Below are 23,576 nucleotides of genomic sequence, written 5' to 3' on the forward strand. Positions count from 1 at the left end.
TGTTTTGTTTTGTTTTTTAAGCTGTTACAATTTGCTGAGAGTAGGGTATTAAAAAATTTCCAACTACAGTCAAGCACAGCATAATGCCCGTTCAGGCAAAGTATGACTGCATATATGTCTGTGGTCCCATAAAGTTTATTTTTTTAAAGGAAAGCAGCTCTCCTTTTGTTTATTATTTCCCCATAATGGTTTTAAAGACCCCAAACCCCCAGAGTGAACAAGCAGCGGAGCTCCAGGGTGTATCCCAATCACCCCAGCATCTCGTCCTCCTTCCCCTCCTCCTGGCTTTATTGAGCCACTCAGCAGCTGTGCAGCCATTCACTCCCAGCGCAGGGTAGCGCCTGCTGCAATTTCTCTGCTCCTGCCGTGGGGCCCAGGGCTCGGCGTGCTCGCCGGCTCCCGGCACCCGCACACCTGCTCCTTGTCTCATCCCCCCGCCCCCCGCCATCTCTCTGCACCCCCCTTTGCGCCTCTTGCCCTGCGTCCCAATGTGCACAAAGTCCTGTTCTGGTTGCTGGCACAGCCCCCGCCCAGCCCGCAGCCGCACACCCGGCAGGGCCAGCCTCTTGTATCTAGTTTTCCAGGTTTCAGGCTTTGTCCCGTGTGCAGGCAGCAGTTGAGCTGTCAGTCCCAGGCTCCTCTGGGCGCCAGAACAGCGGCCGGGGCTGGGCAAGTAACCCTGGCACTGCCTATATATAATGGTGTTCCCACAACGTCCAAATTGCATACTGTCTTATTTCACAGAACGTATAGTGGATGTTAAGCAACACATGATTGTATTCCTGGTTTGACTGGGTTTTGTCTCTTTAATCCTATAAATTCATGCACTATCAGTCTCAAAGCTATTATTAGGCATATATACATTTATGGTTGTTAAGTCTTAGTGAGTTTTTCAAAAAAATTCATTATGAAATGCCATTTTTAAAATTGTGCTTTAGGTGAAAGTTTGCAGAGCAAATTAGTTTCTCATTCAAGATTTTATACACAAATTACTCCCTTTCCACCCTGGGTTCTCTGTGTCCATTCATCCTGTTTTCCTGCCTTCTAGACTTTGTTTTTAGGCAGGTGTTGCCCATTTGGTCTCCTATACTTGATTGATTTAAGAAGAAGTTTCCTCACATGTGTTATTTGTTTTATAGGCTTGTCTAATCTTTGACTGAAAGGTGGACTTCGAAAATGGCTTCAGTTCTGAGTTAGCCGGGTGTCCTGGGACCATAGTCTTGGAGGTTACTCCAGTCTCTATCAGACCAGTAAGTCTGGTCTTCTTTGTGAATTTGAATTTTGTACTACATTTTTCTCTTGCTCTGTCCAGGACTGTCTGTTGTGATCCTTGTCAGAGCAGTCAGTGGTGGTAGCTGGGCACCATGTAGTTCTTCTGGGCTCAGGCTGGTAAAGGCTGTGGTTCATGTGGTCCATTAGTCCTTTGGACTAATACTTTCCTTGTGTCTTTGGTTTTCTTCATTCTTTTTTGCTCTGAACATGATGGAGCCAATAGATGTATTTTAGATGGCTGCTTGCAAGATTTTAAGACCCTAGACGCTACTCACCAAAGCAGGATAAGAACATTTTTTTTATGAACTGTGTTGTGCTGGTTGACCTAGATGTTCCCTGAGACCATGGTCCCCAATCCTCAGCCCAGTGATTCGGTCCCCCAAGGTATTTGGATGTGTCTAGGAAGTTTCTATGACTGTGTCCCCACTGTGCTCCATTATGAATGTATATGCAGTAGAAATATGTATGTAAAAATATGCATAGCCTATCCTATTTATGTATGTGGATATACTCCTATATGTCCTCCTTCCCCTATTTAGCATACGTATCTATCTGTGTATCTGATTGTACATTATTATTTGTTTTTACTGTTGTTGTAGGGTTGTATATGCTATAGGATTTACAGTGGTTGCCCCTTTTTTTTCCCCCTTTGTTTTCCTCTAAATGTCTTCCTTTGCCTTGGTCAAGTTGTGCCAACTTCCTCTGTATTATGTATTGTCTTTCCCTTCCCCAGAGTTAACACTTATCTACTATCTAGAAATATCTTTTATTTCTAGTAATAGTCTTTGTGTTAAAGTCCGCTTTTACTGATACTAACTTAGCCATAGCTTTCTTATGCTTACTATTTCATGGTGTATCTTTTTCTGTCCCTTCGTTTTCAATCTTTCTGTGTTTTTATACTGAAAGTGGCTCTTGTATACAGCCTATAGTCCGTCAGGTCTTGTGTTTTTTATCCATTCGATCGCTGCCTTTTAGTTGGAGAATTGAGTCCATTTAATGTAATTATTTATATGGTTAGATTTAGATATAACATTTTGCCTTTTTTCTGTTTATCCCTTCTGTTTTTGGGGGGAGGGTGTGGTACCTCTTTCCCTCAACTTCTGCCTTCTTTGTGTTGATATGATGTTTTTAAAAACCCATTTTAATTTATACACTGGCTTTTTAATCTCTTTGCATTCTTCTTAGTGGTTGCTCTAGGACATGCATCCTTAAAGGGACTATCACACCAAGGGAGTGAAAATTGGAGGCTATCTAGGAGGCTGAAACATCCTAGATACTATAATAGTTTGTGTTCCTCCGAAGGGCTATGGTAAATAAACAAATATACAGTGCGGCTGTGATATTAAAATTTTATGGTGGGGCATTAGGACAAAGGGCTCCTTATGGGGGGATATAATGAAAAACATATTGAGAAATACTGCTGTACGGATTACAATATATATCCTTAAAATTTTTAGTGTACGTAGACTTCATATTAAAACACTTCTTGTAAAATCAGATATATTTTCCACAAGTAAGATGTACTTAAATTATAAAATTTTGTTTTTCAGTTTGAAGAAACATGAGTATCACAGAAGCTTAGGCTTGATAGGGATTTTAAAACTTTCTTTGTTTAGCTGTCAATTAAATACTTCTTATTTGCAAAAAGAGGCAGGAAAGTATTTCTACCGTTAAAGTATCACATTCTTACAATCCAATGTTATTAGCTAGGAAGTTTTATAGAGGAAAAAAAAGTAAAACAAGAAAATGAAGAAGTAAAAGGTAAGCATGGGTTGAGAGTGCAGGCCTACATGAGGCCTACAGCATCAAGGTTCTAAACGTTAATGTTGCGATTACCATGTCAAGGGACCATTGAAGGAAGGGCTTTTGGTGCCAAAGACTGACCTTTGAGTCCTGGCTCTGCCACTAATCAGACAAGCTGTTGAGTCTCTTGATTTCCTCATATGTAAAAGGGAGAAAATCATAGCTACTTTTTTCTCTTTCCCTCTTACTTTCTCTTGTTTTCTACCATGCTGATTCTCCACCTCTGCTCCAAATATAAACTGAGCACCTGCTATGTTTCAGGCATGGTCACAGGCATGGGGATCTAAGAATTAAAAGTTAGGATATTTGCCTTCAAGAAGTTTATATTCTCATAAGAAAACAAGGACGTTACAAGGCAGGATGGTAAATGTTAATGGTGATATATGCCATGTATAATTGGAACACTGGAAAAGGAGTACCTGTATTTTCCTGAGAATGTCATTAAAAGCTTTGAAGAGGAGGTAATGGTTAAACTGAAATCCAGTGATATACAGGATTTTGCCAACTGGGGTGAGGAGTAGGGTAGGTTGGATCAAATAAAATAACAGGTGAAGGCTTTCAGCACAGTGCCTGTTGCTGAATAGGTTCTCAGTACGCTTGTTTTCTCCCACTGTTTCTGTGGGAGCTGACACCTGTGTCAGCAGGTGTGGGAGCAGGGTGAATACTTACAACAATAGCATAGATGATTTGAGTTACTAGTCAGTGTGCTAAGCACTGTTCTAGGCATTTTACATTTATTATTTGGAAACTAACAATAACTATAGTACATATTATTATCCCTGGAAGATATTATCCCCAGTTCATAGATAAGGAAACAGTTTTTGTTGCTGTTTGTTTTTTATCATGTTTGTGTTTACACAGCTTGAGCTTCTGTATAGTAGGGTCAGGATTTAAACCCAAGATTCAAATCTGTTTGTAATCCTGAATGCTTTCCATTGTGCCATTTAACATGCCGTTCCAGTAGTGTTGTCAGTTGGAGTGTGTCCTTCCCAGTTCTGAAGTACAGGCTGGATGGAGGGACTCACCTAAGGCTTCCTTTAATATTCAAGACAAATAGGAAAATCTCTTTATTTTGGATCCCATTCATGTGGAATTTAATATTTTGACAGGGGCTAGGCTGGATCTTACCTATTTTTAGATAAAAATCTCAGTAAACATTGATTTTTCCAGGGCTACTATAAATTTTTTAAGCTTCTGTTTTCTTAAGGGATTTGAGATAAGTAAGAACTAAAATCATGCTTCCTTCCAATAGATCGAAGAGATTTCTAGTAGATGGAAATATTAAGAATGTGTGAAGGAAATTTCAGCATTGACTAAGAATTTGTTACTCATTCATTTCCATGTATACCCACATAAAGTGAAGTTGTAGAATTTTTAAAAATCTAGTAACAAAGTATAGAGAGATCGTTTTATAACTGAAAAGGAGGGAGACCCCCAAATGGTAAGCAACTTATCAAAGATTATACAACACATAAATGGTAGAGCCAAGGCTAGAACCCAGATCTCCTGACAATTAATCCAGTAATCTTTCTCTTTTGTTTCTTTTGGGTACTTCAGAGTTATTTACTAGAGGACATTGGTTTGTACTGCAGAATCATGTTGTCCTTAAGAGTCCTAGCCATTTGTCCTATCTCTACCACTGCATGTTTTTCAATTAATGAATTGCTATTCTCTAATTTTTCATAGATACCTTAGGAAAAAAACAATCTTTGTCTCATAAAAATATTTAAAATCAACAGGTATGTTTGAATTTTCATTAGTTTTTTAAGCCTCTCAGCCTACTGGTATTATCTGTTATTCCAGAAATCTGCTTTTTTCTCACAACCAACCTGTATTACCTAGCTCTATTCAACTTAAATTCTTCTACAGCTTATTTTGTAATTGCCTTCTTATAGACAGCCTAAGCAATGAGAGAATCACTGCAATTTCTTATTATGATAGTTAACCAGTATAGTTATATAGCCAGTATTGTTACATATAACCAGTGAAAACCTATGAATACCAGCAGAACATTGTCTGATGTAGTGCCAGATGAGCCCCTCAGATTGGAAGGCATTCAAAACATGACTGGGGAAGAGCTGCCCCCTCTAAGTAGAATCAACCTTCATGACGTGGATGGAGTCAAGCTTTCGTGATCTTCATTTGCTGATGCAGCATGACTCAAAATAAGAAGAAACAGCTGTAAACATCCATTAATAATCGAAACAAGGAATGTACAAAGTATGAATCTAGGAAAATTGGAAGTTGTCAAACATAAGTGGAACACTCGAATGTCGTTATCCTGGGCATTAGTGAGCTGAAATGGATTGTATTGGCTGTTTTTAATAGTCCATTTTGAATTGTATGATCTACTAAGCTGAATACAAGAAATTGAAAAGGAATGGTGTCACATTCCATATCAAAAAGAACATTTCAAGATCTATTCTGAAGTACAGTGCTGTCAGTGTTAGGATAATACCCATATGCCTACAAGGAAGACTGGTTAATACAACTATTATTCAAATTTATGCACCAACTGCTAATGTCAAAGATGAAAAAATTGAAGATTTTTATGAACTTCTGCAGTGTGAAATTTACAACGCGCAATCCAGATGCATTGATAATTGTTGGTAATTGGAATGCGGAAGTTGGAAACAAAGAAGTATCGGTAGTTGGAAAATATGGCTTTGGTGATAGAAATGACACGGGAGATTGATTGCATGAGAGAAATTTGCAAGACCAATGACCTATTCATTGGAAGTAACCTTTTTTCAGCAACATAAACATCGACTGTGCACATGGGCCTTGTCAGATGGAATACATGGGAATCACATCAACTACATATGTGGAAGAAGATGATGGAGAAGTTCATTTTCATCAGTCAGAACAAGGCTAGGGGCCGACTGCAGAAAAGACCATCAATTGCTCAAATGCAAGTTCAAGTTGAAGCTGAAGAAGACTAAAACATGTCCATGAGAGTCAAAGTACAACCACCTGAACCTAAAGACCATCTCAGGAATAGATTCAGTGCATTGAACATTAATGACCAAAGACCAGATGAGTGGTGGGATGACATCAAGGATTTCATACATAAAAAAAGCAAAAGGTCATTAAAAGACAGGGAAGAAAAGACCAAAATCGATGTCAAAACAGACTCTGAAACTTGCTCTTCAATATAGAGTAGCTAAAGTGAATGGACTGGGCAGTGTTTTGTTCTGTTGTACATAGGGTTGCTGTGAGTCGAAACCAACTCGACGGCATTTAACAACAGCACAATAACAAAGTGGAAGAAATAATGAAGTAGAAGAGCCAAATAATTTCCAGGGGCAGCTTGAGAAGACAGAGTAAAGTATTATAACGAAATGTGCAAAGACCTAGAGATAGGAAACCAAAACGGAAGGACACGCTAGGCATTTCTCAAGCTGAAAGAACTGAAGAAAAAACTCAAGCCTCAAGTTGCAATATTGAGGGATTCTGCACAGAAAAAATTGAACAACACAGGAAGCATCAAAAGAAGATGGAAGGAATACACAGATTTACTGTACCAAAAGAACTGGTCAGTGTTCAACCATTTCAGGAGGTAGCATGTGATCAAGAACCAGTGGTACTGAAAGAAGAAGTCCAAGCTGCGCTGACGGCATTGGCAAAAACCAAGGCTCCAGGAATTGATGGAATACCAGTTAAAATGTTCTTACAAACAGATGCAACGCTGGAAGTGCTCACTCCTCTAAGCCAAGAAATTTAGAAGACAGCTACCTGGCCACCTGACTGAAAGAGATCCATAATTGTGCCCATTCCAAAGAAAGGTGATACAACAGAATGCAGAAATTTTCGAACAATATCATTAATATCACACACAAGTAAAATTTTTGCTGAACATAATTAAAAAATGGTTTCAGCAGTCCGTCAGCAGGGAGCTGCCAGAAATTCAAGACAGATTTAGAAGAGGACATGGAATGAGGAATATCATTGCTGATGTCAGGTGGATCTTGGCTGAAAGCAGAGAATACAGAAGATGTTTACCTGTATTTTATTGGCTATGCAAAGGCATTCGATTATGTGGACCTTAACAAATTATGGATAACATTGTGAAGAATGGAAATTCCATTAACACTGAATAGTGTGCATGTGGAACCTATACGTAGACCAAGAGGCAATCATTTGAATAGAACACGGGGATATTGAGGGGTATAAAATTAGGAAAGGTATGTATCAGGATTGTATCCTTTCACCATACTTATTTAATCTGTATGCCGAGCAAATAATCGGAGAAGCTGAACTATATGAAGAAGAATACAGCATCAGGATTGGAGGAAAACGCGTTAACAGCCTATGATATATAGATGATACAGCCTTGCTTGCTGAAAGTGAAGAGGACTTGAAGTACTTATTGATGAAGATCAAAGACCATGGCCTTCAGAATGGATTACACCTCAACATAAAGAAAATAAAAAATCCTCACAACTGTACCAATAAGCAACATCATGATAAACAGAGAAGAGATTGGATTTATCAAGGATTTCATTTTACTTGGATCCACGATCAGCACTTATGGAAGCAGCAGTGAAGAAATCAAATGATATATTGCATTGGGCAAATCTACTGCAAAAGGCCTCTTTAAAGATGTCACTTTGAGAACTAAGTTGCACCTGACCCAAGCCAAGTTATTTTGAATCACCTCATTTACATGTGAAAGCTGGATGAATAAGGAAGACAGAGGAAGAATTAATGCCTTTGAATTATGGTATTGGTTCAGAATAGTCAATATTCCATGGACTACCAGAGAACGAACATGCCTGTCTTGGAAGAAGTACAACCAGAGTACTCCTTGGAAGTGAGGATGGTGAGACTTCATCTCATGTACTTTGTACATATTATCAGTAGGCACCAGTCCCTGGAGAAGAACATCATGCTTGGTAAAGTAGAGGGTCAATGAAAAAGAGGAAGTCCCTCAAAGAGATGAACTGACACAATGGCTGTAACAGTGGGCTAAGTACATCAAGGATTCTGAGGATGAAGCAGGGTTGGGCAGTGGTTCACTCTACTGTACATAAGTTGTAACTGACTGGACAGCAGCTAACAAGAACAACAATAGTTAGAGAAAATCAGCTTTCAAGATATTAATTGACTTGTTCACAGAGTAAAGAAAGCCAAAACGTTATCTTTTAGAGCTGTTTTCTTCCATTTACTGTGTTAGTTGATCCATTACGTCATGAAGCACTTAAAGCAGTCTTGAAAAGAGTTGTGTGTTACTGTTACATCACTGTCCATTTTAACAATATATTTTTTACATGGGGCAAATAATTTAAAGCAGGTAATATATCTGATTTCTAAAATGTTTCCAAACCACTCCTGACTTTCTAAGAGTATAACACTTAAAAAATTTTTTTGTATGTGTGTTTTCAGTGAAGGTTTACAGAGCAGTTTAAGTTCCCATTCAAAAATTCCTACAAGAGTTGTTCAGTAACATTGGGTACATTCTTCACAAAGCATGAACATTCTCATTTCCATTCCGGTTGTTCTGTTCCCATTAATCTAGTATCCCTGCCTTCTTACATTTTCATCTTTATTAAAGTAATTGTTGAACATTTGGTCTGATATAAAACCAAACCCATTGCCGTTGAGTCCATTCTGATTCATAGGGACCCTATGGGACAGCGTAGAACTGTCCCATAGGATTTCCAAGGAGCAGCTGGTGAATTCAAGCTGCCGACCTTGTGGTTAGCAGTGGAGCTCTTAACCACTGTGCCACCAGGGCTAATGTAGGTGATTTTTTAAAGAAGCACACTAGTTGTGGATGATACTCATTTTTTTTTTTTTTTTAATAAAACTTACCTTTTAACAGGTATCCCTAGGACATTTTTTATGTCTCCAGATTTCAAAGATACTGCCAAATAAATTATATATTTAAAAAAATACAGATTTGATCTTGCTACTTCTAAAAGAAAAAAAAAATTGTAGTTCTCTGTATTAGGTCGTATAAAATGCTTAGGGCTGCCATAAAAATTTTCCATTATCTGGCCCTAACTTGGGCTTTTCAGCCTCATTTTTGGTTACCCCTTTTATAAATAATACATTTAAACTAAGCCACGCTACTTGCCACTACTAGATATGTAGTAACTATCCTGCTTTACAGGTACATTGGTAAAACCATTGGCTCAGTTTGTATTACTCTCTTCAACTTTCGTTAAAATCTCAGTCTTTCTTCATGCTGTCAGAAATGTACCTCAAGTGTAAAAACTTCTATAATCCCTCCACTTAGTAGAGACCCCACCTTGGTATTCCCTTTAGTGCTAGTAAATTTTTTTTGTATTTACTCATTTAATAATTTTTCTTTCACCATTTTTTATTTTGTCTCCCTGCTACTCCACTTATTTGGATATTTTTCCTTCCATGTTCATTTTCTATATTTCTTATATTTTTTCCTTTTTTTTTTAATTTTGTCTGTTTACTCCATCCTGACAGATTTTCTGACCTGTTACTTCCAACCCACTGAATCTCAGCAATCGTTTTTAATTTCCTAAAAGTACTTTTTGTTCTTGTTTTATTGATATTATATTGTCTTGAATCTCTCTGAAGATACTAATTAGACAGTGCATAAAATTTCTTTTGTTCCCTCATTTATCTTGGCCTTTCTTAATTATGCTGCATTTTTTGTAATTCTTGGTTGACCTTTCAGATTTATGAATGGGATGTAACAATGAAGAGTAGGAATGATTTAAGGTTGAGTAGGCAGGGAGCCAGCTTTTACACCGATGGCCTTCTAATTGTCAGAATGAATAGGGTCTTCTGCTCAGGATCCAATGTTTTACCAATTGCCCAGATATTTCCTTCAGTCTCTTTGGAGAATGGCCTCACATTTTTTGCCTTAGGGTAATGTTTGTTTGTTTCCACGTGTATAGATAAGAGTAGCAACCCTGGTGGCGCAGCAGTTAAGATCTTGGCTGCTAACCAAAAGGTCAGTAGTTTGAAACTACCGTCTGCTCCTTGGAAAACCTATGGGACAATTCTACCCTGTCCTGTAGGGTCCCTATGAGTTGGAATTGACTCTATGACAACAGGTTTTCAGATAGGAGTAGGGGTGGGACAGTGGAGGAACATCTAGTCCATATACAAACCTTCCATTAATCTCCCTGAGTTCAAGCCCACTGCTGACTCTGGTCCTTCATTGTATGTGTTATGTCTGATAGGTCATGTTGGTTCCTACCTCTGCTGCAGCCCCTTCTGTGAGTGTCTAGTATATGGCTCCTTCCACTTAATGTGAGTGTCTAGTATATGGCTCCTTCCACTTAGTTAGTCAGCACTCTTCCTAACCTCCAGAAATTTGTTGAATTCTGTTGTCTGTTAATGGTACCTTTCATTCCCTTCCTTATTATGGATTTATTTCTTTTTATTGTTTTATTTATCATTTTGATGGCTTTTAAGGAATAACATGAGGCACATGTCTGTTTAGCCTGCCATCATGAACTGGAAGCCAGCTTATGCTTCCTAGAGAACAAAGTATACTCCTATTTCTAAGGAGAATTTGATCTACGACTGTAGACTTCAGTGCCTTCTCAATCTAGTTGAGCAGAAGAAGCGTGTGCAAAGAGAGATAAGTAATCCCATCAGTAGCAAAAGCCGTGGATAGAAATACTTGACAAAGTATAGGTATTTGGACTGCTCTCACTTGACCCCATATTCCTCTACATTTGAAAATCATTTCAAAGGATTGGGAGGAGAAAAGCGTATGTAAGTATTTTTACAATTCTGAACCAAACCTGTGCCAGATGATTTAAAAAAATTGGAATAAAGGGAAGCATGAGAAAAGGGAACTTTATTGGAAGAAGACTAATGCAAATCAGAGGTGTCAGTGGAGCTAACATAATATGTGCACATTCAGAAATGGCCTGTTCTGTGGTAAGGGCATGATATCTTAGTAGGCATGTCAACAACTTATAAATTCCACTTCTTGATTTGTTTGGCCATTGTTTTCCTCATTTATTCATTCAGCAATTGTGACTTTTCTCTAGAGAGAATAAACCTCTCTGTTGTTCACACAGGAGGCCCAGATGAAAATATAATCTCAAACACCAAATGACTTGCCTTATACAGGTTTTATGGATAAATTAAAACAAAAATCCTATGTTCTCGGTTCAGATAGGCAGAACATCATAGATTGTGAAGCATATCAATGGGAAATGATGTTTCTTCAGGAATATGGGTAGAAGAAGGAAAATCAAGAAAAACAGATCCATATTTAACTTTGGAATGGAGTCAGATAATGTTATTAGCATGAACCATTATAATACTCTCAGTATTTTATTCCAAATGTGCCGTATGCAGTCCCTCCTTGACACTAAAAATGAGAAAATTTATTTAACGTAGTAGAAACAGGAGCCAGAAGCTTTCACTTTGCATGAACAGTTCACTGAACCGTTTAGATTTGAGCCTGTCTTTTTCTCAAATAGTCATTGGACTAAATAACCTTTAAGGATCTTTCTGATGCTAAATCTATAATTTAAAAAAAATATTTATTGAGTGATAACTATATATGCAAGGCGATGGCAATGGGTTATGGGTTATGCTAGGAACTTCAGAAGATACTAAGAAGTATACATTACAATCCCTGGCCTTCAAAAGGTAAATCCAAGAGAGCAAATAAGGCATAAAGCATACACAAATATCTGCATTACACAGCAGTGTACTATAAAAACTATATCGAAGAATTCGTTAAGTAGAAGAGGAAAGAATTTCCAACTTGGGGCAATTTAGGATGATTGTATACAAGCATCATTTGAACTGTGCCTTGAAGCTTGAGTAAGATTTTGATAGACAGCTCTGACTAGTAGAATGCATACAGAGTACAGAGATAAGAAAACATGAAGTGTGATCAAGGAAGTACAAGAAAGCCAGTTTTACGAATAGAGGGTTTGTGTTTTAGAATAATAGGAAAGGAAGTCGAAATTGTAAAGAGAGGTAAGATTATGAAGGTTCTTACCTAATACCGAAGAGAGGTGTTGTGGACTTTTGAGACTGGAGAGTAACAGGCTAAGATTTGTTCAGAGAGGATATGCAGGTGTGGGGGATGCTGTGTGAAGTAGAGAAGAGACTAGATGCTGGAATATTAATGAAGAAACCATTTGCAGTTAATCCAGCAGGAGATAATAAGGACCAGAAGTAAGGGCAGTGACAATCTAGTAAAATGGATAGGGCAGATGAAAGAGAGATTATGAAGTAATAATGCACAAGATTCAGTAAATGGCTTGGTTAGATCTAAGGACTGGAGTTGGTGTGACTGAAAAAATGGAGGCACTTTTAATAAAAATTGGCAAGTTGTTGGAAAAGTTGATTTTTGAGGATAAATGCAATGAGCTAATTACCTGCCTTTAAATAAATCTTTATCGCTTATATTGCAGCTATTTCGGTGTAATGGCAAAGATAGAATATTCTTCACGAACTCATCTTTTTCTTGCCAAGCCATTGTTGTTTCTTATGCTCACTATTATATTTTTGTAAAGTATTGTCATTAATAATCTAAATTGCCTATTATTTACTAATTTGGGAAGGGGGCAATATATGGATAAAATTTTATGAAGTATTCTATCAGAATATCATGAAGAATAGCCAGAACTTATTGGTCTATAAGTGCCAGAATTTTATTTAAGATTTCAAAAAGCAATTTTCTTACAAATGATACCTTTAAAAAAATCATGATAATGGAAAATGTAATCACGTTGGCAGAAGCACACCTGTACAATAGGAACCATGAGGAGATAAGTAGTGACAGGATTTTTATTGTGGAAACAAAACATACTTTAGTTAAAACTGCTGCCCTTTTTTCTAATTATTTCAGTAGTTGACCCGTATTCCACTTCACTGGAATTTAAAAGAGAAATAATCTGTATGTTTCAGAAAGGAAGCGAAAGGAAAAGAACTATTTATAATTAGTGGGGAGAAAGCTTAGGAGATAGAAGAGAGGAGAAAAATGAGAAGATGCTTTAGAAATGTTAAAATAGCTTTAAAAATAATTTGTTATTTTAAAGGGTGTAGGCAGTTGTTTGTTTTCCCTACATTGCATCAAACAGCAGAAAATGTATTTCTAAATTGGAAAAGGATTTTCCAATGTCAGGATGACCTGCAGTAGAAAAATGATGTCATGTGTCATCTTACTTGCTGGTTTCACAAGGAATGCCTCCTTTTGTGTTGAGTTTTGAAGTGTTGTTTTGATTTGGTCCATGTAATTCTTTTGTTATATGTAATCACTTAGCTACCTTTAGACTCACAGACTTGGGACAAAGAAGATTTCCTGGTCCAGTATTTTCCTAGGTATATCAGTCATCTGCACTTAAAAAGAAGGGGACTCTGGGATCAATTCGGTCAGGAAATTACAGGGTTAAGCACAGTTAAACAAGATTTCTTTCCCTATGTTTTTTTTGGCAGTCAGGAGAGGGGACTGTGTAGGGCATCTCAGAGACTTTAATGTGCTAATAATAAACATTACAACTCGTCTGAAGAGACACAGCATACAATAGTTAACTTATTGGACCACAAAACCCTTTTTTCATGGAGCCTCTTTTGGAACCACTGTTTCTTAGAACACATGTTGGGAAACTCAAATCCCTTGAATTCATAAACAAACAGAAAAGAGATTAAATAGGCCATTCAAAATTACTTTTACTTGAAGAATGGAACTCCCAAAGTCTTCCACCATATTGAGTGTTTCTTTCCTTTTGCACCCAAATTTAGAAGTTTTGAAAAACTACATAATATTCCAAATTAGTTCTATAAGATATATGCAGGGCAGTTTGCAGATGTAATCAAAATTAAAGATTTAATTATTTTTAGTGTACTTTGCATCGGCACATTGACTTTGATTAAAAGCGTAGAATTGAAAGAACCAATTAACGTTTGAAACCAAGGTTACAAATTTGGAATAAGAAAAAATTTTCCACCGAAAATCAACTAGTATCTCTCAAATTATAAAAATCTACTCCTTTTCCAATTATAAAAAGCTCAACCTGCAGTAACTTTCTGTGTACACCAGAAAGTTTCCCCACTTTCCCAGGAAGCATTTGGACTATTTACGGTTTTATTTCTGTTGTTCCAGACCCCATCTCTATATAAATAAGCATGTATCTTTTAAAAACTTTTTTACATAGTCTTTAGCCTTATTTTTTTTTTTTTAACTCAATAGTGTTACGTTTATTTTCCCAAATCAATACAAGAAGATCTAAAAAAAGTCTTTTATTAAGGGCTCAATAATGTTACATTATATGGCTCTACTATAATTTATTTAATCAGTTTCACGTTGATGGACATTAGGGTAGTTGTAATTTTTTTTTTTTTACTAGATGGTGCTGCAGTGAATTTTGATATAGGTCTTTCTTTGAACCTTTGTGTTAGTATGTCTGTTGGAGAGATTTTAAGTGGAATTGCTGGGTCAAAGAATATGCAGATTTAAATTGTAAGTATTGCAAAATTTTCTTAAAAAATAGTACTAGTTTATCCTCCCATTGTCAGCATTGCAAGAGGGGACTTTAAAATGATATAAGTTTCATGGAACTTTTTGAAAAATACTTTATACTTACGTAATTAATAACAAAGAGTATCTTGCTGTGCTAATCTTAAAATTATAGAGATAATTTATAAAGCAATGGTAATCATGATCTCTCTTCCTCCTTTCCCCGCCCTTTTTAAAAATCCCTTTACAGAGCAAATTGTTCATGGAAGGATTTAGAAGCCTGAAAGAAGGAGAACCAGTGGAATTCACATTTAAAAAATCTTCCAAAGGCCTTGAATCAATACGGGTAACAGGACCTGGTGGGAGCCCTTGTTTAGGAAGCGAAAGAAGACCAAAAGGGAAGACACTACAAAAAAGAAAACCAAAGGGAGATAGGTAACCATTTTACTTTGTTAATTTATGAGTTTGTTGTATTTGGGAAGGATTTCCGAAAGTTTATTTTTATTACTTTGTTGGACTTTATATAGACTAGCCAAAATTAGTTAATTAAATGGTATGCCACCGGCATGTAGTTGAGTAAAAATATATCAGGAATATAGTCTGGCCTCAGTTTGAACTGAGCCTACTAAACTGAACATTCACCACTGAGTACTGATGTGCCCTGGTCACTGTCCACACCAGGCTGTTCTCAGGCCACAATGAGGAGTTGAAGAAGCTACCAACAGACAGAAGTGCCCCTCTGTCCATACAAAAATTGCCAACACCCCACTCATTTTTTCAAGTGAAAGTATACTTACTGTTTTGTCTGCTTTTAAAGGATAATTCATTGTGTAGGAAATTAAAACAATATAAGAAATTAGGAAGCATGGGGGAAAAAAAATTCACTTGAATTCCTAACTAGTGGTAGGAATATATGTATGCTCTTTTAAAACTTTTTTTTTTCCCCCTCCACTCACCATGGAGTATTTTCATGTTGATTGTTAGCACCTGCACACATTCCCACTGTATGAGTGTACCAAAATGTAATTTAAATGATGCTGTGTCAATGATATTTAGGTTGTTTCCATTAGGAATCCCTGTAAGTGCTACACTTCTAACCAAAAGGGTGGCAGTTCAAACCCACCCAGAGGTGCCTCAGAAGACAGGTCTGGTAATTGCCTTCAAAGGGTCACAGCTGATGGCAACTAACAACAGCAAGCTGTTTCCAATATTTTGAATGTATCACCACCACCGCAGTGGAATCCTTATATATACATTTTTGAAAAGCTGCCTGATTACATCCTTAGGTTAAATACTTAATAGTGAAAATTTTTAATAACAAAATATACACTTTAAAAATTTTAATAACTATTGGCAGACTGCTCTTCAGAAGTGATTAGAGCCAGTATACGTCCCTTCCAAAAATGAGAATGCTCATGGAATGGTGTCATCATTTTAGTCTTTTCCAATTACATAGGTTTAGAGAGGTATATCATTGTTTTTGTTTGCATTCTTTGACCACTAATGAAGTTGAATGTATTTTTTATATGTTAATTTTCATTTCAATGGTTTCTTCTATGAATTACGTTTCCTGTCATTTGCCCCAATTTTTTTTTTATTGAGGTGTTCACTTTTTATTATTGATTTGTAGATTTTCTGTGTATATTTAAGATGTTAACCTTTTATCTCAAATGGGTAGGAAATACTTTCAGCTGTGAAATGTATTTTAGCTTTAATTGTAGTGGTTTTTTAAAATATACTACTGAACATTTGAATTTTTACGTAGACAAGCCTGTGACTCGGTCTTTAACACTATCTGACTTTCATTGCTATCTGGCCTTCCATACAATAAAGTTAAAAATATATCCATCTATATTGAATTATATCATTCTTATGACTATTTTTTACATTTAACGATGTCTTCTCTTTATAACATAATATTGCTTAGGCCACGTTTTCTCACTGCTTTGAAAGCAGTGTTAGTTTATTTTTCATCCTCATTTTTAAGAGCTTGTTTAGTACTAAAGAAAGCTCATGAAACTGTGTGAAAGTTTTAATGAAGCTCTTAAGTGTTATAGTGGTTTTCTTCTCTCAGAGAAAGAAAAAATACATAATATAAGTAAAGCAAAGTAAACTAAAAATAACCAAATCCTTTATTTTTCCACTCCTTTTAGACAAACTCTTTAACAATATAGTTCTAACATTTTTTACATGTGTACTGGGTTGGAATCACTGATGGAGGGAGAGTAGTTGAGGACAAGAGTAGTGAAGTAAGATAGCGGGACATTCTACCATGGAGGCCCTGGTCAGCCATTGTAAGGACTTTAACTTTTATTCTGGGGAAAATGAGAAGTAATTGGAAGATCTTAAGTTGAAAAGTAGCATGATGTGATTTACCTTCTAAAAATATTATCCTGGCAGCTGTGGTGAGAGCACAATGTGGAGGCACAAGGTTGGAAACTGAGAGACCACAAAGGAGGCATTTGCAATTAATGAAGGAAAGAGATGGTGGTGGTTCAGAGTGGGGTGTTAGCAGTGGAAGTGGTGAGCAATGATCCTGATAGGGTTTGCAGGTAGAGAAGAATCAGATGTGGGTTGTGAGAGAAAAAGAGAAAGAAGTCCAGGATGGCTCCATGTTTTATATGGGTAGAGCAACTGGAAAGAGAGAGGGGCCATTTATTGAGATAGGGGAAGACTGTAGAACACAAGAATCACAACTATGGCTTTGGATATATTTAGTTGGAAATACAAATAGACATCCAAGTGGAGATATAAATTAGGTGGATAGATGCATGAGTATGGAGTTCTTGGGCTGAGGATATAAACTTGGCACTATTCAGCAAAAAGATGATATTTATTAGCCTTAAGACAGAATGAACTCACCATTAGAATGAGTGAATACACATAGGAAAGGGAAGAGGACTGAGGACCGAGACTTGGGGTATTCCAACATTTAGGGAGGAATCAAGAAGAATAGGAGGAACAGCAAACGATACTAAGTAAGAAGGAGGAAAATCAGACAGTCAAGACAGTAGTTTATCTCAGAAGCCAAGGAAAGAAAGTATTTCAAGAGGGAGAGCATATCAGGTGTGTTAAATGGTACTGATGGTAAATAATCAACTGAGATGAACACCAAGACATGACTGTTCAGCAACACAGGAGTCTTCGGTGAAGTTGACAAGAACAGTTTCAGTGGACTGGTGGGGGTGAAAGCATAAGTAGATTGTGTTCAACAGAGAATGAGAGAGATGAAGTGGAGACAGCAAGTATAGACAATTTTTTGAGTTTTTCTGTAAATGGAAGCAGAAACACAAATTAGTAGCTGCCTTAGGCTGAGTTCTCTAAAGAAGCAAAACCAGTGAAACATATATATAAATATATAGAGAGAGATTTATCTCAAGGAAATGGCTCATGTGGCTGTGGAGGTTGGCAAATCCAAAATCCGTGGGTCAGGTGTCAGGAGGCTTCTCCTGATCTCTATGGTTGCAGAGGCCGATGAGCCCAAGATCAGCAGGTCCTGCTGGCTCACAGGACTGCAGAAGCCAACAAATCCCAGAATCAACAGATCGGACAACAGGCTTCTAGCTCGAGTCCCAAGAACCTGTGGTCAGATGATGATGACCCAGATTCAGGATCCAGAGCGAGTACACAGGCTTTGTGAGAATGTCCGTATGTATTGGATGCAGGCCACACCCCCAAGGTAACTCCCCTTACAACTGATTGGCTGATCACATCATGGAGGATGATTACATCAGATCACAAGACGGAAATGACCACATCATTACATAACTGCCAGCCCCTGAGAATCATGGCCTAGCCAAGTTGACACACAACCTTATCCATCGCAGTAGCCAAGAGGGAGAAATTGTAGCATGTTAGTGTGCTCATGGGAATGGTCCAGTATAAAAGGAAAAACTGAAGATGCAGGAGAGAGGAGGACAATTGCTGGAATGATTTCCTTGAGTGGGTGGGAGCATTGGAATTTAAAGCGCAAGTGGAAGAGCTGGCCGTAGGAGCACAGATGGTTCATTCTTCAAAACTAGAGGTGAAGCACAGCATATGGGTACAACAGATATGGGTAGGCAGGTAGGTAGATAGAAGGTAAGATTTCTCGTTTTATACTGTTTTCTTAATGAAATTTGAATCAAGGTCATTGTATTAGTTTCCTGGGGCTGCTGTAATAACTTACCATAAACTGAGTTCCTTAAAACAACAGAAATGTATTCTCTCACAGTTTGGGAGGATAGAAGGCTGAATTTAGAGTGTCATGTTCTCTCTGAAGGCTCTAAGGGAAGACCTTTCCTTGTCCCTTCCTTCTTTTGGTAGCCCCAGGTCTCCTTGGCAGGATTTTTCGATTATTCCAATTTGTCTACATCTTTACATCATAATCTTCCCTCTATGTCTGTGTTTCTGTGTCTCTTCTCTTCTTATGAGGGCACAGTTATATTGGATTCAGGTCCACCCTATTCCAGTATGACCTCATGTTAACTAATTACATCTGCAAAAACCCTGTTTTCAAATGAGATCGCTTTCACAGGTACTGGGGGTTAGGTCTTCAACATATTTTTTGGGAGGACACAGTTCAACCCATAACAGTCATCAACTGAAAGTGATGGTAGAAAAGTTTTAGAAATTTAAAAAGAAAGGAGAAGATTTTATATAAGAAAATAGAAGAGTGACTGCATTGTTGAAAAGAGGTGGTATACTGGGCTATACTAAAGACCCTTTTAAGGTTAGTGGGCTTGAATTTAAAGCAAAGTCAGTCAGTATGATTGTGTTTTGTTTTGTTTTCTCCAGCCGTTGTTGACTTCATGGCTGCAGCTGTGAAATAAGCAGAAACGTGAGTTTAACTAGAGTTGAGATTTTCCTAGTTGAGAATGACAAAGGGAGAGAAGCAAAGGCACCGAAGATGTATGCAAGGGAATGATTGCAATGGTGGATCATAGAACATAAACAGGGGAAGAAGTGAAGATAATTGAAAAGGTAGTAGTCTCATGGGCTGTAGGTTCTACGGGGTCAAATAATTGTTGTAATTGGGGTAGTAAAAGGAATGAACTGGCAAAACAGAAGGTGGCAGTGGAAGGAGGGTGAATACGTGCTCCAACTGCATAGTTTATTGAGTGTTTTATTGTGACTAAGGCTTTGGCATATTTGGTATCTAATGATTTCCAACTTTCTATTAAGTTCAGAATGCTGGTGATTTTTGTCCCTAGGCTTAGAATTTTCAGTTTTCCATGTGTCATTTGTTTTTTTAAAAAATGGTTGAGTCAAATGGCAATAAAATATTCAAATAAGCAAAGAGACTCCTATATAGAACTGAAACAATGAGAAAAAAAAGATGCCACAGTGTGGTAGCAAGAAATGGGTCTTTGTCAGCTGATGGCTGGAACAGTTACCGTGGCAATGATTTACTCCTTAAATATTTAAAAGACTTCAAAGATCTTTGATAACTTTCTTGATCTTTTCCATGGTTATTAATGACTTAGGTTTTTTCTGCTTCTTAAGACACATTTAGTACTGAGAATAAAATTGTGCTTTGATCCAGGTTTTCATATTTATTAGCATAATTATTAATCACGAAAATCTTATGAGATATTCTGGATTCTCTAGTTATTTCCCAGTGCCTGTTTTTCTACATTTTTCCTTGATTTTGTTGTGTTTCAAAGAGTCATCTCCTGCACTGATTTCTGTTATACTGTATTTTTCCTAATACTTTCTGTGATTATTCTTATTATTTCCTTCCTTGGATTACGAAAATTTCATAGTACCTAAAAGTAGAAAAATGGCATGGTGAATATCCATATACCCACCTCATATATTTCAATAATTATAACCATTTTTGCAGAATCATTTAAAAGTATACTACAGATGCCATAGCATTTTACCCCTTATCACGGCTATTCAAATAAGCAGTACTTCTCTAATAGCATCTAATACCGAATCCATATTAAAATCTCCAGTTGTCCAAAGCTTACATTTGTGGCTATTTTTTTTTCAAACCAAAACCCACTTAAGGAGCATGACTTTCAAGTTAGCTGTTTTGTCTCTTAAGTCTCTTGTAATCTAGAATAGCCACACACACACAAACACCCTTTTATGAAAGAATTCCATGACACTAACTTGTTGAGGAGACCAGGCCAGTTGTCTTATAGAGGGTACCATGATCTGGATTTATTCTGTTGTCTTAAACTTGTTTTTCTAACTCCTATATTGGCTATAAATTGGAAGTGCTATGCCAAAAATAGTTAACTTGAATCTAACAAAATCCTTTTGATCTAACTTCCACATACCAGGATAAATCAAGATCATGTTTGAGTTTGTCTAATAGTTTCTTCTGATTAAAGAGATTATTTATCTGGCAAGACTATCACGGAAGTGATGCTGTGTTCTTCTCATTGTATCCTATCAGAAAAAAAAAAAAACCAAACCCATTGCCGTCGAGTAGATTCCGACTCATAGCGACCCTATAGGACAGAGTAGAACTGCCCCATAGAGTTTCCAAGGAGCGCCTGGCGGATTTGAACTGCCAGCCTCTTGGTTAGCAGCCGTGGCACTTAACCACTATGCCACCGGGGTTTCCTATCAGGTGACTTATAATTTTGATTTTTCTCATTACTGATGATGTTCTCTTTGACCACTTGATCAAGGTGGTGTCTTTCAGGTCCCTCCACTTTTAAAGTTACTGTTTTTCTTTTTGAAATTAGTAAATATTTTATGATGTGATACTTAGAGACTATGTAAACATTCTATTCAGCATCAGACTTTAGATTATTTATTTTCAGGCAGCATAAACCACAGGTTCCTGTTTTTTTTTTTTTTTAATGAGTTATAATCTGTAACCATCTTTATGTATTTTAATTCATCAAAGTTGTTGTTTGTATCTATAGCTCATTCCTTTTTATTTCAGAGTAGTATTCTACTATATGGATATAACACTGTCCATTCATCTGTTGAAGGGCACTTCAGTTGTTTCCATTTGGCTGTTATGAATATTTATTTTAATGCCCCAGATTTGACCAGTAGGAGCCCCTTCACGCTGGTTTCTGTATCCTTTTGACAAGTCCCCATTACTCTTTAATTACTTCCTTACTGGTATAAAATACTTTCCTGCTCATGTTATGTTCTAGAAAATGTTTAAAATAATGATATTCAATAATTGATTTGGGTTGTTAAAGTAATAGAAAGCTAGAATCTCAGTTAGCTTTAGTATATTTGTGTATATTTTGTTTGGAGCTTTTTTTTTTTAAATTATATAGTAAAATTGACTCATTTTTTGGTGTTCAATTCTTTGAATTTTAACGTATATAGGTTTATATAATCACCAGTATAATCAGATACAGAACAGTCTATCACTTCAAAAAATCCCCCCCAAAATGTGTGCCTTCTTGGCTAGGCCATGATTCCCAGTATTACGTGGTTGTCCTCCCTTCTGTAATCTGATGTATTTATCCTGTATGTTGTAAATGCCCTACGATGTTAATGAGGCAGGATTAGAGGCAGTTATGTTAATGAGGCAGAACTCAATCTATAGGATTAGGTTGTATCTTGTGTCAGTTTCTTTTGAGATATAAAAAGAGAAGCGAGCAGAGAAGAGAGGGACCCCAAACAGCAGGAAAGCAGAACTGGGAGTGGAGCGAGTCCTTTGGACCTGGGGTCCCAGAGCTGACAGAGAAAGCCTTGCCCTGGAGTTCGCACCCTGAATTCAGACTTCTAGCCTCCTAAAATGTGAGGGAATAAATTTCTGTTTGTTAAAGTCACCCACTTGTGGTATTTCTGTTGTAGCAGCACTAGATAACTAAGACACTATTCTTTATGTCACCTGTTCCCCCATCTCTAACATCTAACAACCTCTGACCTGTTTTATCTTTTTGTGAATGTCATATAAATGTAATCATACAGTGCAGAACCTTTTGTAAAGACAGTTTTTCACTCAACGTAATGCCTTTGAGGTTCATCCAAGTTGGGTGTATCAAGAGTTCATTCCTTTTTATTGCTGAATAGTATTTCCTTGTATGAATGTAATACTGTTTATTGATTCATTTGTTGAAGGACATTTGGTTTTTTACAGTTGTTGACTGCTATACACATTCATGTACAGGTTTTTGTATGAATATAAGGTTTCATTTGTCTAGGCAGATACCTAGGAATGAGATTGCTGGTAATATGCTTATAGATTAATGTTTAACTTTGTAAGAAACTGCCAGATCATTTTCCGGAGTGATTGTACTATTTTGCACTTCTATCAGCAATATGTTAGCATTCCAGCTAGTCTTCATCTTTGCCAGCATTTAGTATTATCAGTATTTTTTATTTTACCCAATAGTTGTATGGTGGCATCTCATTGTGGTTTTCAATTTCCATTCCCTGATGGCTAGTTATGTTGAGTGTCTTTTTATATGTCTTTGTGTCATCTTTATATCCTCTTTGGTGAATTGTCTGTTCATGTCTTTTGCACATTTTTTCTGGGTTGTTTTCTTATTGTTGAACTTTGAGAGTTCTTTATATATATTGTGGATACAAGTCCTTTGTTAGATATATGATTTGCACATATTTTCTCCCAGCCTGTGGCTTATCTTTTCAATCTCTGAAATGCTTCTCACAGGGCAAAAGTTGTTATAAAGATAAATTATTGATCTTTTCTTTTAATGATTGCATATTTGATGTCATGTTTAAGAATTCTTTGCCTAACCCCAGGTCACAAAGATTTTCTCCTAAAGGTTTTATAGTTTTATGTATTACATTTAAATCTATGACCTGTTTTGAGTTAGTTTTCATAAGGTATGAACTTTAGGTCAAGATTTATTGTTTGCCTATTGTTCAAATACCATTTTATAGAAAGACTATCCCTTCTCTTGAAATGTTTTTAGATTACACATTTTAATCTAGTTTCTGTCATTTCAGGATAAAAAAAATAAAAGCCTTGAAGTTTTTGTCACATGGAATTAATATGTTTAATAAATCCAAAATTTGGTTTCATCATTCAAGGGAACTTGTTTGTTAAATTCTAATATGTATAAGTAAAGTAGAACCATATTTTGTAGAAAGCTATGGCTTTGTGACAAGAAATACAAAATAATTTTAAAGATTCTGCCTCAATTTT

At 36.8% G+C, this 23,576-nt stretch overlaps 1 protein-coding gene across 1 annotated transcript in view; it reads left to right on the plus strand.

The window, feature by feature from the left end:
- LIN28B (lin-28 homolog B) overlaps window positions 1–23,576 on the plus strand; it is a 127,088-nt gene that overhangs the window by 67,038 nt on the left and 36,474 nt on the right. The window contains exon 3 of the mRNA XM_049875492.1: window positions 14,748–14,932. Within this exon, the coding sequence (XP_049731449.1) occupies window positions 14,748–14,932 (185 nt within the window). The remainder of the gene's footprint in view (window positions 1–14,747; window positions 14,933–23,576) is intronic.

This window comes from Elephas maximus, chromosome 1, assembly GCF_024166365.1.
Source record: "Elephas maximus indicus isolate mEleMax1 chromosome 1, mEleMax1 primary haplotype, whole genome shotgun sequence".
NCBI classification, from domain to species: Eukaryota; Metazoa; Chordata; class Mammalia; order Proboscidea; family Elephantidae; genus Elephas; species Elephas maximus.